This window comes from Pygocentrus nattereri, chromosome 2, assembly GCF_015220715.1.
Source record: "Pygocentrus nattereri isolate fPygNat1 chromosome 2, fPygNat1.pri, whole genome shotgun sequence".
NCBI lineage: Eukaryota > Metazoa > Chordata > Actinopteri > Characiformes > Serrasalmidae > Pygocentrus > Pygocentrus nattereri.
The window spans coordinates 20,080,771-20,100,595 of record NC_051212.1 but is presented as its reverse complement, the minus strand read 5'-3'; the positions used below and the strand labels follow the sequence as shown (position 1 = coordinate 20,100,595).

Below are 19,825 nucleotides of genomic sequence, written 5' to 3'. Positions count from 1 at the left end.
ATATTATTAAAAGACACAATGAGTTTTACACTGATAACTTCCTGTTACTAATATAATCAGTTTCAGGACCACTTATAGTCAAATTAAAACCTCCATAATAACATTGTTTACATTTTGTTTACCATTTGAAACTACAGCTGCCCTTCACATTGTGAAAAGTCGAGATGACACCGTACACTTTTTCCTTTCAGATATCGATACTGATACTGAACCTGATGCAGTATTCTTTCTTTCAGATCTTCTAAGGCAGGACTCCCACAGAAAGTCTCCCACATGTTACTATGAAATTATATGATGATGCCTTGAGGTAGTGTTGAAAAGATTTTAAGCTAATTCAGAATATTTCACCAAGCAAAAATATTCAGCTGACAGTGGTCTGAAACAAAGAAAAGAGAGACCAGTTAGTGGATCTAAACGGAAATTGAGACGAGGGCTGGTGACTACCACATATAATGCATATATATCAAAGTCTCATTCCAAATTTCAACCTGTTTGAATGAAATATACATTAATACACGTTTTATTCGAGTTTGCGTTGCTGTGCAGTGAAAATGGTAATGATGTCTTAAAGGTATTAAAAACCATTGAGTTTGATTCTAAAAAATCTTGTAAGGTTTAAAATGAACTAATTTTAAATTTGAACATCTAAAAGTAGGCTGTCATATTCAAACTCTTTACTTTACAAGAAAAAATATAACACATACCAAAATATCATTCCTCATTTTTCCCACTGAAATACTACAGTCCATCATTTTCTACTGATATTACGTTGATACTGATACCCACTGATTCTGATATGCAGTCTCCAGTGTGAAATTTTCACACAAAATGGCCCATAGAAGTAGTAAAAAATTTAATTTTACATTAACATACATTAAAGCTAAGAACTTTTAAGAATATAGTTGCCACTTCAGAGGTACAAACCTTTACTAAAACAGAAAAGATATACATTGGAATGAAATAATGAGTGAAGTAATTAAATAACAAACTCAAAAGGATGCTACACTTTGCTCTCTGTCTGCACTGCATCTGTGTGACTGTCATGTGTATGAGTAGCAAATGAGGATCGATTCAATTCTCCCCGCTCATCCCTTTCTGTATTGACATTCTTAAAGGAAACGTCAGAATCAGACGTATTACTCCCTAGACTGTCCCTAATGAGGAGAATGTGGTGCATGCTGTGCTCTTTAACAATGTAGGATGGAAGGCTATTTAAAAAAGCATGGTTGATACCCAGCGTCCAGCGTGAGAGCAGCACTGTACTGCCTCTGCTGAAGTGAAACAGAGCAGGACGGAGGAATGGGCCTCAGCTTGCAGCCAAGAATGCCAGGAAACTGCATCGACCCAAGCACACACACAATATGTGTACACTCAAGTGTGTGTGTGAGAGAAAGAAGGATGTGGAGTACAAGCTCCTTTAATCTCTGTTAGTGGAGAGTGTAAGAGTGTGTGTGTGGTGCTCATGTGCTTTTGTGCATGTGTTTGTGCAGTGTGTGTACGGCTAGCCATCTCTGATCTGCCAGTGTGTAGGTTCGTCCTACGGTTCAAAGTTTATCTGTTTATTTATTGACATTTATCTTTGACTTTTTGACCGTCTTCTTAAAGCACAGCAGCAGTTACTTATTAATGCCCTTCCTTCAGGCATAAAACACTGTGGAGAAGGTTCAGTAAAACAGAAAAACTCTGGCTCCAACCCCCAACCACTCTCATATTAAAGTATTGGATTGCTGTATCTGCTGGACTGAGTTGGGGTAGAGGCTAATAGTTTTCTCAATGCTGTGTGCCTGTGTTTGTTTTTGTACATTTGTAAGACAAAAATGTTCTGACTTTGTAGGAATACAGGCACAAGCCATAATGTCAGACCCAATAAAAGTGTTTTTAATGAAAGCGACATGTTTCATTGTTTAAAAGTGGAGTGCAAAATAATTAAATTGTGGTTCAGGTAAGATTTATGTTGAGTGTTAGACTTAATGTTGTGCAATAATTTTACAATGTAGGTAATATATATATACATATATACTTAGGTATATATGACATACATACGGGACATATTATTATAACATATAAGAACGTATGTATATATAATACACATATAGATACTTACATACAGTACTGTGCAAAAGTCAGAAACAAACCTTGATTTATTCCATTTTCAGTCAAAATGGCCATTAGGTCACTTTTCACTTTCAGGGAAAAACACAGAAAACTTATTTAAATGTCATATAAAATTCTCAGTGTTTAGTATGTATCTTTTACCTTAATTACAGCTTCCATTCTTTTTGTGAAAGAAATCTGCAGGGATTTTTTCCACTCTTCTAAAGTTCAGTCTTAGAAGTTATTTGCTTTTCTGCTTCTTATAATAGAAGTTGTCTCAAACACATTCACTGATGTTAAAGTCTGGTTTCTGGGGTGGTCTGTCCACTGTTTTTGTTTTTGTTTTCTTTTCTCAGTAACAGGCTCATAGTGTTGAGTTGTCTTTCATAGTCATCCTTCATGGAAGGATCTCAAAGATAAAAGTTTATCTGATGGTGAGAGTTTTTGTGGTCTACCAGGTCTTGTATGTTTTTAGTAGTCACATTTTCTCTTAATATTTTTTTTTATTCCAGTTTTTATTGCAGTTTTGTTTTTTTCACCTATATTCCATTGACTTTCCTCTTCTTGGTCTAAAGTTCTCAGAAATCTCTCTTGAAAAATTAATAACTTTAATGGCCATTTTGACTGGAGATTAAATAACTGAGAAGTGGTCCTAGATTGTTCACTGTACTGTATGTAATACATATGGAATATGAAGAACTTCATGTGCAGACAGAGTACAAATACAAGTGTCTGTGTGTGTTGTTTCTACTCCCTGTAATGAAGAAGAAATGCATCCTCTGTCTCACTGTCTCTTTCCCCTTTGCTCTCTCTCACTTTGGGGTGAAAGGTTTAATGCTGTGTTTGTTTACTGTTGTTGCTGGGGCACATGTATTGTTCTGACAACTGCCCTCATCCTTTAGAGCCTATGTGTCTGTCAGTAAGGAGGTTTCCACACACACACACACACACACACACACACACACACACACACACACACACACACACACACACACACACACACACACACATTTAGCCTACTTGTAGACCAAAAAAAGGAATTGGTGAATCTCCGCTGTCTGTGTAATTTCCTCTAAGGCTGGACTCAATCCAGCTCCACAAAACCTGAACTAAGAGGTGCTTAACAAAGTCCCTTGAGTCTAAACCAAGGCAGTACAGATATATAGCACAGAGAGCCTTGCCATTCGGAAAAGCTGGGAGTATTAACACATAGAGAAAGGAACGATTATTCAATGGGCTGGGTGATTTACATGATGTAATATAACACTATGAAATAATTTGGGAAGCTCTCCAAGAGAGCGAACCTTGAACACTTATATCATGTTTTTAAGGAAGTTAAACTCAATAGTAAAAGCCCCATAGACACACACTATCTCTGTATCTCTCTCCCTCCTGTTGTCTCACACACACACACAGCGTGTGACAGCGTTAAATGCAGTTAAGTGCAGTTAAAATAGCTTTGTTAGACTGGTGTGATCTGATTGGCTGCAGTACACTAATGCTATATTGTTATTTTTATATTTTATAACAGTCTTTATCATTCCCATTTGCCAGATTCTGAGTCAGTAGAAATAAATTACATCAGGGGAGCCAAGCTTTGTTAGTGTTTGTTCAGAGACCAGCACTGTTTGGTGATTTCCCTGCTCAGGCTTAGCTGATTCAACACATCAGGTAAAGAGCAGGTTTCAGTAGGTGTGTTAAAAGGTTTTTCCATCACTTTTAGTGTTGTCTCCTTCAGCTGCATCTGAATCCTTCTGTTGATTATACTTACAGACAATAATTTTAACTTATTTCTTTATAATTAGAAAAAAACTGAAAACCTTTTGATTCAGAACTCAGTTATAATGAAAACAATGGGGCAGTCATGAATGCTGTGATTGAATACATATAACATATAAGGCAGTGAATCTCCCTCTTCCGTATGATATAGATCACATCTCGATACACAGTTTTTACAGTTACAGTAACAATTCATCACTTGATTCACTACTGATCCAATACGTTTTGGTTCAGTGCCGCTACAATTCAGCTCAGCTCTAATCCAGTATGAATCACTTCTGTTAAATTCATGCACATGCATTGATGTGTCTTGTTTTGACTCTGTATTTAACAACAATTTCAAAACATTAATTTCTTCACATTATTTCTGAGAATTTTCACTGCACCACATTAGTTCTTTCTATACTGCATTAATCTCTCTGTACTACATTAAGTAATGCCATATGTTCTCTTAGGCAATATGGCAAAAAATCCTCAGATGATATTTAAAGCCATTTTCGTGATACATATCACAATATTTTGACACAGACACAATGCAGTGATAGTGTCGTTTAAAAACAGCCGTCAAAAACTCACTGATTTTTATTCAGCATTTTACACACTGCTTTTGAGCTAGAACCACAAAACTTTAAAGGATCACAAAGCCTTTAGCCTTTACCGTTTTCCTAGTGTCCATGCAAATATCATTTTTTCCCAGTGAACAATGTCGAGTCCAATACCACTTAGGATAACATACAAACCTAGTAACATCTTAGCAATCACCTGGGATACTGTAACAATGGCCTAGCTATACCTTAGCAAACATCAAGCCAACTTGTTTGTTTTCAGACACTCCCCCCTAACTGTTACTTCAAACAGCTCCAGGGATGACACAGAAATGAGAGTGTCTTATCTGTTCTTATGGAGTTTTTTCCAACTTTGGAACACTGGAGCAACAATTAACAAACAATAAACAATGCCAGTTACATTTCTAAGGTTTTCAGATATCCAGTTTGCGGTCAGGTAGAACTATGTAAAAGTATTACACTGGTTAGTAATGATTACAAATTTTTCCCTCTGTAAAACGAATCCCATTTTGAAAGAACACATTATGCAGATTTACAGCTCAGTAAGTATGTGGAAATGCGTGGAAATGCATCAAACGTCCATAATAATTAAATGTGTGCTACAGTTGTGGCAGATAGATTAGGTTGAAAAGCACTGGACTATTCCTTCAAAGTAGAGACGTCTCCTAGCTATACTGGACTCCAGCCATGCAGGAGTGCAGTTGGGCTGCAGAAAAGAAGGCATGGGTCAGTCCTCCGTCTGTCCTGTTGTCTCCGAGAGATTATGTCACATTAGAGAGTGTGTGGGTGCTCTCATGTCTGATGAATGGAGAGGCCACAAAGCGCCAATATCAACAGAGTCTCTATAGCTGACTCACGCAGTGGGCTAGACGAAGGAAAAGGAGGAAAAGTTGGAAAGGGGGGTTCTGCATCTGGAAGAGGGAATATAAACAGATAAGAAGAGGATGGAGCCATAAAGAAGGGCTGATATTAAACTTGGCTTAAGGGAAATTACATTCATTTAATCAAACTCACTTAGAAATAGAACAGAATAAGAATGTTTACATTAAGCCTATCTACTTGCTTTCTATATATCCAGTGGAACTTTCATTTACAGTAGTGAACAGATGCTCCATAACTCAAAGACATCACTATGGAGCATCTGAAAATGACTATATAGCGTACAGTATGATAACGAACATCATGAACAAGTGCATTCTGCCAAAGTACAAAGAGCTTAAAATGCTGCAACCTTGAAAATATTTATAACAGTGAGCAGGAGTGGAAATGGAAATGGAAACTACAGTTGCAGTGGTATGATTTATGAGCTAAAACTTGCAGTTTTTTGTAGGGCTGCCACTATTGATTATATTAGTAAATGAGAAATCTACTGATTAATTTAATGATTAATCAAGTGTGGACGACAAAAAGAAAAAAAATCAAAGTAACCGAACTAATCATGCATATACTTTCAAAGATGTAGAGAAATATGTAGAGATGGTACCAATCCAGTACCAGTTATCAGTATCAGGGCAGTGCCAACAGAAAGTGCTGGATTGGATATCAGAGAGAACAACGGAATGAATCCAGTCAAATCCTGTAAAAAGTCACACACATTGTGTTATGTCATGTTGTTAGCTAGAGCACTGTACAAAAGCCGGAAATGACCCTATAGTTATTTTATTTCCAGTCAAAACAGCGATTAATTACAAGCTATTTATTTTTCTGGAGATATTTCTGAGGATATTATATATAAGATAATCCACACATAAGGAAAAGTCAAAGGATAAAGAGTGAAAAAAAAATAGGAGCTTCTAAAACTGGAGTTAAAAAAAAACTATTCAAATATGTAGACATCAGCCGTGCAAGACCACTAAAGCTTACCATCAGATAAACAGCACTTAAAGCTTTCATCTGTGAGAGAGGGAGAACATCAAGCTCCACTCTTACTTCAGAACTGAAAAAAATCCATGTGTTTCTGTTCATTTTTCCACTCTGAGAAGACAACAACACTATGAGTCTGAAAGGATGCGTAGCTGTTAAGAAATCTGATGAGCTAAGAAAACAGACAAAAAAGAACAATTTCAAATGAAACAAAGAAGCTCCTGATGTTTTCAGAACAACAGTCTGACCACCCCAAAGTCCAGACCACAGCATCTCTGAATGTGTTTGGGATTATTTGGATTGTGAGAAGCAGAAGCAACTTCTAAGACTGAACTTTGGAGGTGTGGAAAAATATCCCTGCAGATTTCTTTGAAAATTAAAAGCAAGAAATGTCCTGATACAAAACTTTGTATTAGATCTAGTTGTTGAGGCTTCTGTGTAATATTCTTTTAATTCTTTTTAAAAAATTCTTTTTTTCTTGGATGACTGGCTGTTTTAAATGACTGAACTGGGATCTCTGACTTTTGTAGAATACTGTATGATAATAATTATATAAGTATAATAATTTCCTTCTGTAGGGTAAAAGAGTGAGTAGTTTGAGCATGACAGCCTATTTCTAGATGTTAATATATTTTTCTATTAAAAATAGCTAAAAGACTGTGTGTGTGTAATGCATGTGTTGCTTCACTAAACTATGTCAAGCTACTTAGCAACTTCTTGAAATCTGATAAGGCGCTGAAGACATTCTTTAGCTCTCGTGTTGTGTTTTTGAATGTTGCTTTTCAAGTCGCACTCCTCTTTTGTTTTCCCACCATTGTGTGCATGGTCAGGACTGGACATCTGACACCAGAACACTGAGATTCATGTGTTTCAGAAACACACGTTTCACAGCATTACGTCATGCATTAAGTCATGCATTAATGTCGGCATAACTCCAGAAAGCTTATTTTCAGAGAACGGCAAAAAGTTACTTATTTTTGTTTTTTTTTCTTTCTAATTACAGTTGTGCTCATGACCAGACATGGACATTTATGTTTAAAAATAATGTAACATTTCCCATTCAACTATATTTAAAAAGTCATTAAGCGTCTGATTGCTTAAATCTGGTTTTTCAGCACGGGGTTACAACAAAGTTAAGCCTGGGACATGCCTCAAGGCAGTGGAGAAAGCCCATTATGCAGAAGGTTGCTGGTTCAAATCCTGGTCAGTGTGACAGGGACAAATGAAGTGGATACTGGAGGGTGATTGTTTTAAATATGGCAGTCACAGGTTACTGCAAATTTGCCCTCAAGCAAGGCAGCCCCCCAAAAGTATTTCTGAACTACCTCAGGCCCCAGTTTCCCTAAGCCAGCTGCCAAGAACCTCTTAATAATGGGGAGTCTTAAATAGGTCCATGTCACAGAGAGTTAAGTAAAAGAGTTGGTGTGTTCAAGTTTCAGAATGTACTGTTCACTCCTTAGTCCATACAGTCCATATGTGAAAACTAAGCTGTTTTGTTATATCACAAAAACCAACACATTTACATATATCCACCTATTCAGCCTACAGCAGTTTTGTCCTGGTCATTCACACTGATGTTAGTAGAGGTGTTTCAGCCTGAACTGCTTACTGAATGAGGCACAATACAGGACAGCCAAAGAACAGAGGTCATTTACATATCAATTTTATAAGCACCATAATAAAAGGTCTGTTTAATTATAAGGATTAAAGAGAGGATGGAAAGGAAAACAAAATATAAAATATCAAAAGAAAAGAAAAAATGTAATGAAGTATAATGTATGATAAGGGCCCTGTAAGGGTTGAGAGTCCTATTTCTGCTGTCTAATGGACACTAAAATGGAGCCCTAGTTGTTGAATAACTTAAGATAAAGCGCAAGTCTATGCAGTAATGGAGCATGTGTGAGAGACATGAGGCAAAAAGTGAGGGAGGGTGAATTGGCATGCAGGAAACTGAAACATATTGTGTTAGGTTACAGAAAGCCATCTGTCAGAAAGGAAACTCAATAAGAGCAGATAAAATGTCTTCAGACAGTTTAAGATTACCAAGAATCTGATGAGTCATTTTGTAATAACAGGATATTTTTATGTCTGTCACAGGTCACAGAGAATATCATCTCCAAACACACATTACAAGGTGAGTACCAGACTGCTGCGTGTCATTATTAGGGGTGGGAATCACTAGAGACCCTGCAATACAATGTTGTAATGACACTAAAGCCACGATATGCTTCTACTCCAGTTTTTAAAGATTTCTGATATGCTAAGTATTGTGATGTGACATAAGGGGATATATTATGATTTATTACTTTTGCTGGCAAAGTATGCCGCCAAAAGAAAACAATTTTTAGTTTGTATTGTGTTATCTCACTGAAACAAAACCATTTTGGGAAGTAGACAAAACAACATAAACTTCCTCTGTATATTTACACATTCAGCAGATGTTGTTGTTGTGAGTACTTTTGCCCACAGACTCTAAATGGCATATTGTTGTTGTTGGTATCAAACCATATGCGGAGTAATTGTGTTATCCACTTCATTATCCAACTATTACTACCAACAGCACCAGTGACAGAAACTTTGGTCTGTCCACCAAGAGAAAAAGACTTCATAAGCACTGTCTTATAAACATAATCCCCAACCGAGCTGGATCAGTTTTACTTGGGGAGGTTCTGTAATTGTAATGGTGATTACTGACAATATCCATGATTTAAATCCAGTAGGAATCTGCAGTGTCCATAGTTTTTACAAGTATGCTAAGTAAACATTCTGGAGTGAATTACTTTCTATCATTTTGACAAACTCTGAGTTCCCTCAGTAATAACTGTCCTGTTCAAATTCACAGTATTGTCATAACAGAACTGGGTAAAAGAAAACCTCAATTTTTTAATCTGATGACAAGGCTAATAGCTAAAGTGGAGCATTATTTGACCCAATTCCTTAACCCTCAAGTTCATGGCAAGATTACTGAAATCCACAACATTTTTGGCGATGGCTGAATTACAAGGAGAAGGAAAATTTAATATCTTGAAAGGCAACCTTTCATCTTGAAAACCTCTCACAAGGCAGTTCATTTTCTGTCTTGCTGGGCGGCATTTGGTCAGTTGAGTGAACCCACTTTACTAGCCTAATGCTGTCTGTATGCCGTTTAGCTGCACAACTTGTTATTGTTCAGAAGTGTGGCACCTGGTGACATAATGGTGACGTGAACGTCTGCACGTGTTTCGATCGGAGGTATTTGGAATAATTTGAAGAAATGACACGAATAGATTATCTCATATGAATCAGTCAGTCAAATCACACACATATTACTTTATCAGACCTCATCTGGTAAAACTAATCCAACTTAAATAGTTTCAGATAGTTTTAGACACAGCAGTGTGCTATTAGTCCATTAGTGGCCTTAATGTAAATGAAAAGTATTAATAATTAAATAATGAAATATTGATACTTGGGCCTCCACCCCTAGTGATCCTGCTTTTTTTGGATGTATTGAAAATTTCTGTCTGATATCCTATTATATCACTTGAATTCTGCTCTGATTTTACTCTGTCCTCCCCAGAAGCAAGAACCATGCCACGCACTTACAACACAACAGGGTCAAAATTTGTGACACAGAGGCCGTCAGCCCACCTAACCCTCAGCAGCCTACAAGGTGAGCTGTGCATCTCTGCTTTTTCTTTGTTTATTATTCTATATAGGACTGCATGATATGGAAAAAACACTAGTATTGTATTTATTTTGATACATATCAAGCTTGCAGTAGATCATGGAAAAAAACACATTGGTGAATCAGGAATGTGATGTGGTTACAGATTAGCCTGTGTTATTTTGACCAAAGTAATTTGGTCCAATTCTGTTCTTGGATTTCAAAAAATGGGTTGATTCATTGAAACACCCACAGAAACTTGTCTGGTCAAGATGTTAACCCCACACAGTAAAAACATTGTGATTGGTAAGAGAGGTGATTTGAATCTTGCAGACTTCTGTGATATCAGTATCACTCAGGTCAATATTGTGAAAAGCATTAAAGGGGAATTGTGCCTGAATGATTCAATCACTGAGATGTATACAGAGTAGTTTAGACTGGTCTAATGTGAAATGGTGCATTATAGAGAAACTTACAGGGTCAGTCTTCTTGATGGTGGTGATGATTGGAGCCGGGGGTTACAATGTCTACAGCTCAACTTTAGCCATTTTATTCATTATCCAAAACAACCAGTAAATCTACACATCCTCTGTTTTTATATGTTGATAATCGTAAAACAGTGATCATCTTAAAAAAAGCCACCTGCAGGATGTTGTTGTTTTCCCTGGATGTACCTCTCCGCCTTTGATGTATTCAAAAAGATACAATTTTAATCCAAAACCTTATCTCAAAACTATTGTAAAACAATGCCTCTGAAGTTAGGTAACATACTTGTAACCAGTTTATGGTGTTTCGCATCTTTAAATTGGTTAGGATGTCTGTGTCCTATCACCACCACTGTGAACGATTTTGATTCTGCAGTTTTCTCTAGAAAGAAACATTTCACACCAAACCACTTTGAGTGCCTTTGCTTCCATCTTAAAGATTTAAGTCCACTTTAACAAACAATATATTGTGCAGCTCTAATTCTATGTGCTTTAGTTAGGGAAAAAAGCATTTTATGGGGTGTATTACTTTACAAATTAAAAATATTAATGAAAATAAACTAAAGGTATATTTAGATCATATAGTGATGGCTTGAGGGTTAAGTTGCAGTCCAACCCTTTAGCTATAAGAAAGTTTAATAGGTCACCTATGTAACCAGGAAAACCATAAAAATAAGAAGGACAAGCCAAATTGGCTCAGCTTTTACAGCGTGAGTCACAAATGTGATCTTTAGACTAGAAAGCAGTTCACAGCATGCTGCAGTTTCTTTCCCCTCAAGTGTTTTCCTGTTTGATTCTGAACAGATGCACCATAACTCAAAAACACGACTGCAGGCATCAATAGATTACTGTATACCATACAGTATAATAATACATCACTCACAGGTGTCATAAGCCGACGTATTCTGACAAAGTACAAAGAGCTAAAAACACTGCAGTGCTGAAAACATTTATATCACTGAGCTGGGGTTGAAAAGACCAGGATATTCTAGACATCTGCTGCTCATCTGTGGCCTTTTCTTTGCGTCCCTGTCAGCTTAAGGGAAAGATACATTAGGATTTAGGAATATGAATCAAAGGCCAGCTCTTATCTAATCTATTGATCTTCAATGAGGAATGTGACTCTTTATGTTTGAATAACCTTCCACAAGCCCTTTCTCTGTCCTCCACACTTCTCCCTCAGTCTATTCCCCTTGTTTTTGTGCAGGACATACTTCTTACTGACTCCTATATATCTATACTTTCCTCTAGCTACTCGTCAGTAATACAGGTCGCTTCCTTATTCTCATCCCTCTTCTGTTCTCCTTATCTTCCTGATATGCTCCTGTTTTTCACTTTTCTCTGCACTTGCTTTATTTTCCTGCTAAAGTTTGCTTCTTTAGTTTTGCACTGGAGGCAAGAGACTAATGTAGTTAACAAGTAATGGAAGCTTATACCTCACCAGCTAGCATTGTGCAAACTGCTTGCTTAAATCAGATGTTAATTAAACTCAGATATACATGTGGTATCTGATAGTGTATATCACCAATACCTTCGAAAACAGACAAAGGTACTTCACATCACTAAAAACCTGGAGTAGCAGACACCTTGAATTTAGCCCATTCTTTTGTCCATTTTTTTAGACAGCAGTAAGTCAAAAAGTGCCAGAAACCACACAAGCAAGTGTGGCAAATATTTTGAGGCAGTTTGCTCTGTGCTGTTTAGTGTATGTTAGCTTCATTACTTGTTAGCTACATTAGCCTCATAGCTGTGGTGCAAAACTGAAGTGGCAAACTTCAAACACCAAACATGTTTTGGCTAATTGTCTTATATTAGAGTAAATACAAATAACAATAGTACAATAAGAAGTGGTTCCATGTATGTCAGTGTGTTTATTCAACCATTTCCAAAGCTCTCCTCATGCAGCACAGTATTATTTGCACTTATCATCTAACACCTAGTTATGCTAATCAGTACATCATTACATTAAATCAAGTTTGCTTGCTATGGAATATAACAGTTCCTGCGATGGCTGACTAGCTCACAAAATATTAACTTCTCTTTTAGAAAATTAGAAACACATATTACTTGTTTAATATATTTATGTTCATTTGCTACCAGCAGATAAATAAATGGTTTTAAACAATGTGCCTAAGACTTTTGCATGGTACTCTTACTCACAGTTCTACATGTGCAACCTCTATTCATTGATTGAACATATCTCTCTTTCTTCTCTCCCACCCACCACATTCCCTTTAGGTATAACCCCTCTGTATCCCAACCCCCAGCCAGACCTGCACCAGTCCTGCCGCCACCCTGTGCGCTCCTGGGCCAACCAGAGCTTTGGGGCGCACCTCCACAACATGACGCTGGCCAACGGGCGTCTACGTGTGCCTCAGGACGGCCGCTACTACCTGTACGCTCAAGTGTACTTCCGCTATCCATCGCCCAGTGAGGGCGAGCAGCACAGCACCAGCCACCAGCTGGTCCAGTGCATCTATAAGAAGACCTCCTACCTGAGGCCCATCCAGCTGCTGAAGGGTGTGGGCACCAAATGCTGGGCACCGGATGCTGAGTACGCCCTGCACTCAGTGTACCAGGGGGGTCTGTTTGAGCTCCGTGCTGGGGACGAGGTGTTTGTGTCCGTTTCTTCTCCATCCATGGTGCATGGGGAGGACTCCTCCAGCTACTTCGGAGCTTTCCGTCTGGACCTGTGAAGGGTAAATTAAAAAGACTGCTCCAAGACTACATTACCCACAAGGCACTGGGAGGATTTTTTTTTTTCTTTTTTTTTTAAGTTGACCCTGGGAGATGGATTAAACATTGCTTTGTTTATTTTGCCTTTGATCAATCAAGAATTCTTTATATATGTGAAGGAAGTGGTTTTGGACACCGTTTATTCTTTTTTTAAGGCGGAAGAATGTATGTATATTTTTAAAACCACATCAAAGATGTGGATCTTGGAAACGGTAGCAAAAATCAAAAAGGATGGCAAGCATGGCCAGGACTTCGCAAGGCTGCATCTGTGCCAATCGTGTACATGTCAAATGTTCAGAGGTGAAAATGGAGCTTTTTTCCATTCACCCAGAGCACGGCGTCTGGGTACATCGGATTTAACACATTTAAAAAAAAATAGAGATGTGACAAGAGAGGGGATGACAGGCGGAATGTGGAGGAAAGAGGACGAGAGGCATGCAACATTACCGGCCTCGCATGGCTCTGGCAGCCAGCTACAGAGGAGGAATTCACTCTGGCCAGTCCAGCCAGTGGAACAGCATGCTTTCACAGATACAGGCCTAAAAACAGATACTACCAACAGGGATATATATACACACATATGCTTAATGCAAAAGTCCCTCATTGCAACAAATATATCTTGACAAGTCAAAGCATCTTAAAGAGGAATTATTTTACACGTTTTTCAATCAAATACAGCTATTTTTATGTATCAGTTAACCTAAATGTCTTCTTACATGGAATATTGGTAATGGTAAAGTAATGGTAAATCTGAAATTTGAAGTTAGAGAACACCCTGTATGTACCCATTTTGCCATTAAGGCCATTTTTTTATGTTTTAGGCCACAAACTTAATCTCGGAACTATCATAATGCAATGTCTTCAGCATCAGGCAGCATATTCATAGTTATTTTGTGTATGAGCTTCTATGAGGGAGCTTTTAGATTCTTAAACTCTTCAGACTTCTGGTTCTTATCACTAGCATTGTAAACAATAGTGATATTTCTGCATCAAAACCACAAATGATTTAATTATTTAGAAATTTAGAAAAATCTATGAAACCCTTTAAAATTTAGCCATTATGTCTAATATTTCTTATTATGAGCCCGTTGTAAGAATATTAGGTCATTCTTTTAACTTATTTCAAGTAGGCCTTTCTCAGTTACAACATAACTGCCTGATCACAATTATCTGGGCCGATCGTAATCATTTCAGCTGAACGCAGTTATTTTCCAGTTGTCGTATGTTTACGTTGCAACAAACAGAATGTGAAATTGTTGTATTTTCATATGTTGGTTAGATCTAAATAAAAAAAAGAAGAAAGCAAATTTATCGTAACACCTTTATAGACCAGCAGTGAGTATCTTTTGAACTCTATGTCTGTTGTTAGTTCAGAGCTAAACAGCTCAGGAAGCTAGATAGCTAAGCAGTTGTCTACTTGAGGTATGTACTTTAAATAATTGCATATAATGAGGAAAAGAAAACAATCAAACAGTTCATCACAATTAGTTATATGGTAATTAACAGGCTGCTAAAATGTCACGATTATCACAGGTTTCATTTTAAGTTTTACTTATTTCATGATGTTATTCCATGTTTTAGTAATTTTTTTTTGGATTTCTTCTTACAACAAACCCATAATAACAAATTTTTAGATATAGATTGACTACATTGAGAATGCTTTGACATGCCAAGATATTACTTTTTGCAGTGCTTGCAAGACACCGTAAGGCAGAGATGCAGGTGCATGCTGGGATATGTTGATCCTTCCATTAAGTCCTCACAGACTCTTCTATAAATCAAGTGCACCAACATGTTTACTTTCCCGCTCCAGCACAAATCATGTACTCCCACTTCCATGCACTGGGCCTACTTTCTGAAAGCAGACACGACTAATTCACACAAACACAGGCTCGCGCCCTCACACGACCGGCTGTTGGTCTTTATCTGTGATAAATATAAAAAAAAAATTTAAAAAAAACTTGCTCCTCGCTCTTTGGTCCATGTGTGGTCAAAGTCCTAGGAAAGGTTAAACAAACAGGGTGCTTCATTGTTTAAATGTCACACACCCGCCGTGCTTTGTTTTTTTCTTAAGCTGCGCACAAGCGCACATGTAGAAACACATTGTCACATGGATGTGGATGTTATTCCATCTCTCTCTTTTTCTTTTAGTCTGTTTGGTTATACCTGTGTATATATACAGCTGTATGCTATTTAATTCTTTCATTTGTCTCATATATTGGGAGTGAATGTATAGCAGTCCAGTCACCTCCAACCTTCTGACTGAGGCTTTGTATGCTCTGTGTGGCAGATTCATAAATTGTCCTGTCCATGCTCCTTAAATGCATCCTTTCATGGCTGATGCTGGGTCGGACAATCTTTGCAGAACTCTGACAAAAATTCCATTCAACCCAATGGGAATAAGTAGTAAACAACTTGTCAAAACACTTACACTTAGGGTGTGTTATTAATTTCCAATGGTTTATTTTGTATACACTGGCCTCAAAAATGTATCTGGACATTTGTGCCATAAGTATTACGTTCAATGTGATAGAAAAAAGAAAATGTCAAACCAAGTTGCATTTATTTTAAGTGTACTGTTCCAAGACTATCATTTTCTTATTGTTTGAGCAATTTCTTTGCAATTTTATTATTGTTTGAGATATTTCTGCTGCAGGTTTGCACTTCAAAGTTCATGAGCCCATCAGTGAACACAAGCTCAGCGACACCATTGTAAGAAAATGAGCCCAGGACTTTTACGCTTTCCACCTCTGTGGTTTGCATTACTCTTAGTGCAGTCTGGTTGGAATTCTTCTCCACACAAACAGTCAACCCTCAGTCTGATGTTGTTCTGAAAGTGTTCCTGAAAGAAATACTATTTTGTTTGCGTTTTACAAAGTACCCTAAAGAACTTCACTGGGCAAACAGTTAAAGTGTCCAAATACATTTGGAGGTCACTAACAGGTCACTCTTAGGGCAGATCTGTGATTTTTTTTGTCATGTAATGACCTTACATAAGGCTAACAAAGATATAAACAAAGATCTAAATATCTCATTAGGTTTAATGGGCTCAGTGTTCTGTAAAGCTTATCCAACCTCAACAGTTGCTACGAAGGAGCACATTTGTGGGTGGAGCACTGAGAGGTCAGTTAGCCTCCTGCTCAAGTCAAAGGTTTAAAGGATATTGTGTGAGCAAAGGATGACTGTAAACAAGAGGAAAACTGAACAGCTCAGTGAAGGCCAGCCAGCATCTCTGCCAATACATGTCATTTGATGGACAAGAAAGCAGGGGTGCGGCCATAACTTTCCAGTTTGAATGGCCAAAAGCATTAAGTCCAGCCACAATGGTGGCTGAACAAAAGGCCTAGTTGGACCTCTCTGTAAAATGTAAATGGGTTATTTTTCTTCCCCTCCTCACCGGACTCCAGCCCTTCAGCTTTCTCTGATAAAGCCACTATTCCACAGGGGCCTGTACCAATACACAATGCACACAGTTGGAGGTATTTGCCTTCCTTTCCTGTGGACTCTGCTACGAGCCATGCTAGACATTGTATATAAATCACTGACTCCATCCGTCAAGTGCAGGAGTCCAGTCTGGCTCGACATGTTGGAAAGGGCAAACACGCACCATCAGCAAGACATATTGTGCAACAGGCATTAACCATTAGACTCAGTATGATGAAGAATGTCACTCATCATAGATGCCACCTCTACGCTGGTTTGAGTGTGTTACCAGGTAAGGCTGTCGGATAAATCCTCTCCAATTTATTCCTGTGTATTACAAATGAGTTTGCAGAGTTTGAATGCAGACTTCCACAGCTTTAAAAATGTGCTATGATGAATACCACTAGTGCTCTATAAGAACTGTAATCCTTGCGCCTGGTTTTTTGTATAAGCTGACTTTCTTGTTCAGTTGTAAAAGAGAGTTGGCAAATTCATGTACGCAACAGGCCAGAAGTATGGAAGCAAGCAGTTTCAAAAATATTTTACAGTGAAGTTAGTTTGCTTACAACCAATGCAGCATACATTTACCAAAGACATTTTTCCAAAATATTCCACTGGGTTTCAGTGATATACTCCTACTCCAACATACTCTATTGGAAATACCTTCATTCTATGTTAATCATTCTCTCATATATTGTCTATTTTTGAATAATTTACAAACTCGTAATTTAACACACCTGATTCAGTTTGTCAGGCCTTCAGATCATAATTATGTTTCATGTCTGGGTTGTGCTTTGGCCAAGCTCCGTTTGCACTTTTCATAAACTTTTCGGTGTGATAAGGTGAATACCGATTTCACCTTCCTGCATAAAAAGCACTTCAGCACATACATTGTTTTCATTTATTTCCATTTGATTTTTTACCCGTTATAATCATAAAGCTTGTGCAAGAAGGCACTCTGTTCTGTGATAACTCCAGCCTCGCTTATCCCCCATCCAAGGGTGAATCATGGTCTCATAGTGGCCCCACCTCCACATTGTGACAACAATGTAAAAACTAACATTAATAAACAGCTCTTGTATATGTCAACAACATGAACAAACAAAAGGCCTTGTAGTTTGAGGTCCCCTGAGTCCCCTGGCAATCCAAGGGCCCCGGGGTCTGGCCCCACTGATCAGTAATCCATCCCTGTCTCTGTCTTGCACCCCCTTGTCTATCCTCTAACCTGCTAGTCAGCACTCAGCAGACGCTTTTCTGCTCCCATAATTGTATGCGGATATAGAGCTCACACTTAAGGTACACTCATCTTAAATGTAGTCAAGATACACCTCCAAATGTAGTTTGAGTGATCTGATCGTAGTCCGATCGCAATGCTGTGTTTACACCTTATGTTTCATGAAATCCGGTCAAATCCGAATGTGATCCGATCACTGACAACACATTGCAATGTTGTAAACAGCCTTAGTCAAACGTTTTGGTCAAACACAGATGTGCCATAAATCTCTAATTTTGAAAAAAGAACAGTGTTTCTAGTTGTTGCTTCCAAACCTTTGGTCTGTATTAGTTTAAAGGGACACCTTCAATGTTAGGAGGCTTTCAGCTTCAGATTAAACTGGATAATATGTACAGATACAAACAGAGGTTCTTTAAACTGTAGAAAGATTCTTCACATTCACGGATCTTGTTTAAGAATGGTTCTTTGAACAAAACAAAAACAAAAAACATCCACTAAAAGGTTTTTTTAAGGCAACTGTTTTCAAACTGGTGCTCAAGGCCCCACATAAGACCCACATTTCTGCTCTCACCCATCTCTCAGTATGTAGGGATAGAGAAAAAATGTGAACTGTCTGAGAGGCCATGAGATCCCAAAACAGGTTCTTCTATGGCATTGGCAGTCCCTGAGAGGGGGGGGGGGCTTTCCATAACAGCACTGTGGAACGCTAGCTAGTTTCTGTTAACACCCTCGGAATTCCACTACAAATAACCGAACACAAACCTCTAACCCCAGTTTGTTATCGCACAGTATCCCCTTCTGCTCTGAAGTCTTACTGGGACTCCTCAGGCATTTGCCTGTGGAAATTTGGCCATCTGTCTATACAGTATGGGTAACATGGACGCATGGACAGGGTAGAGAATATAGTGCAGAATATTCCTTGGCTCCAGTTGAATTCCAGAAGGGCTCGCCTTCCCAACAGTGTGGAACCAAATGTGAAAAAGGTGGAAATAATATTTCTCAAAGTGAATGTGTACGTGTGTATTTCTTAAAAGATGATTGTACAAACAATGGATGTAATGCATAAAATGCCCAGCGTTGAAATGAAATTGAACTGTGTGTGTTCTTTCCTGAGAGCAGACTGTATTGTGGTGAAGAGTCTAATGTAGTCAGAACCCAGTGAGCAATACTGAACAAAAGGGCTATTGTTTTTCTTTTTCTGCCCAGAGCTATGTAAGTGCATTTTTGTACCCTTTAAAAGGTCTGTAAATCACTAATCTGTCGGTCTGGGTTTTCCTTTGATGAAAGATAACATGCACTGTTTACCACTGTTGTTTTCTCACTGTAAAAATGTACAAATGTCTGGTGGTTTATCTTAACTGTAAAAAAAGAAATTTTCTTGATCTGTCATTTGCGTTTTTGAGGGTTTTTTGTTAAGTGTTATTTCTAACAATTAAAATGCTTGTCTTCCAGCAGAGAGTCACTGGTGTGTTGACGTCTAGACTGTGTCTCTGTTTTTTTGTTACTCATCTGGTTGCCATACATCATGTTCTTAAAAGACTTAAAGCTCTCACACATACACTTTAGTTTAAGATCACACCCCCATCCAGCTAGCGCCCCCTCCTCTCTCATAAGCCTCTCAGACAACCCGAGCATGAGTCACAATCAGACTCACTTCTGCTGGGGGTCCCAGCCCCCTCTCTCACTCACACATACACTTACAGCCCACACGGTCATTTCCACAATGACAGACCACACACATCTGACCACCTCAGGAATGACCACACAAGCACACACACAGTCCGTTTTGATCTCCCACTCTTTGCCTCTTTGTCTGTCAGACAAACACACATGTATATACACTCCACTCATTGTGCCCAACTACAAACATGTACCCCCCCAGAGGCTATTCAGACCTGACCTCACATATACTGACCCCACACACTCTGGCCTGCTCCATTCACTAGTCCATCCATCCGACCAGAGTCATCTTAAACCTTGAGTGCCGTTCACTGAGGCA

General features: G+C 38.3%; 1 protein-coding gene across 2 annotated transcripts in view; it reads left to right on the top strand.

Annotated features, from left to right (window-relative positions):
- Window positions 1-19,300, top strand: part of tnfsf10l (TNF superfamily member 10, like) — a 32,501-nt gene extending 13,201 nt beyond the window's left edge. Inside the window, exons 3-5 of one of the 2 annotated variants that reach the window (XM_017681467.2) lie at window positions 8,400-8,436; window positions 9,865-9,954; window positions 12,672-19,300. In XM_017681467.2, coding sequence (XP_017536956.1) covers window positions 8,400-8,436; window positions 9,865-9,954; window positions 12,672-13,129 — 585 coding nt within the window. In that variant the 3' untranslated portion in view covers window positions 13,130-19,300. Of the gene's footprint in view, window positions 1-8,399; window positions 8,437-9,861; window positions 9,955-12,671 lie in introns of both variants that reach the window. The other variant, XM_017681466.2, reaches the window with a different exon arrangement.
- Window positions 19,301-19,825: the final 525 nt, after the last annotated feature.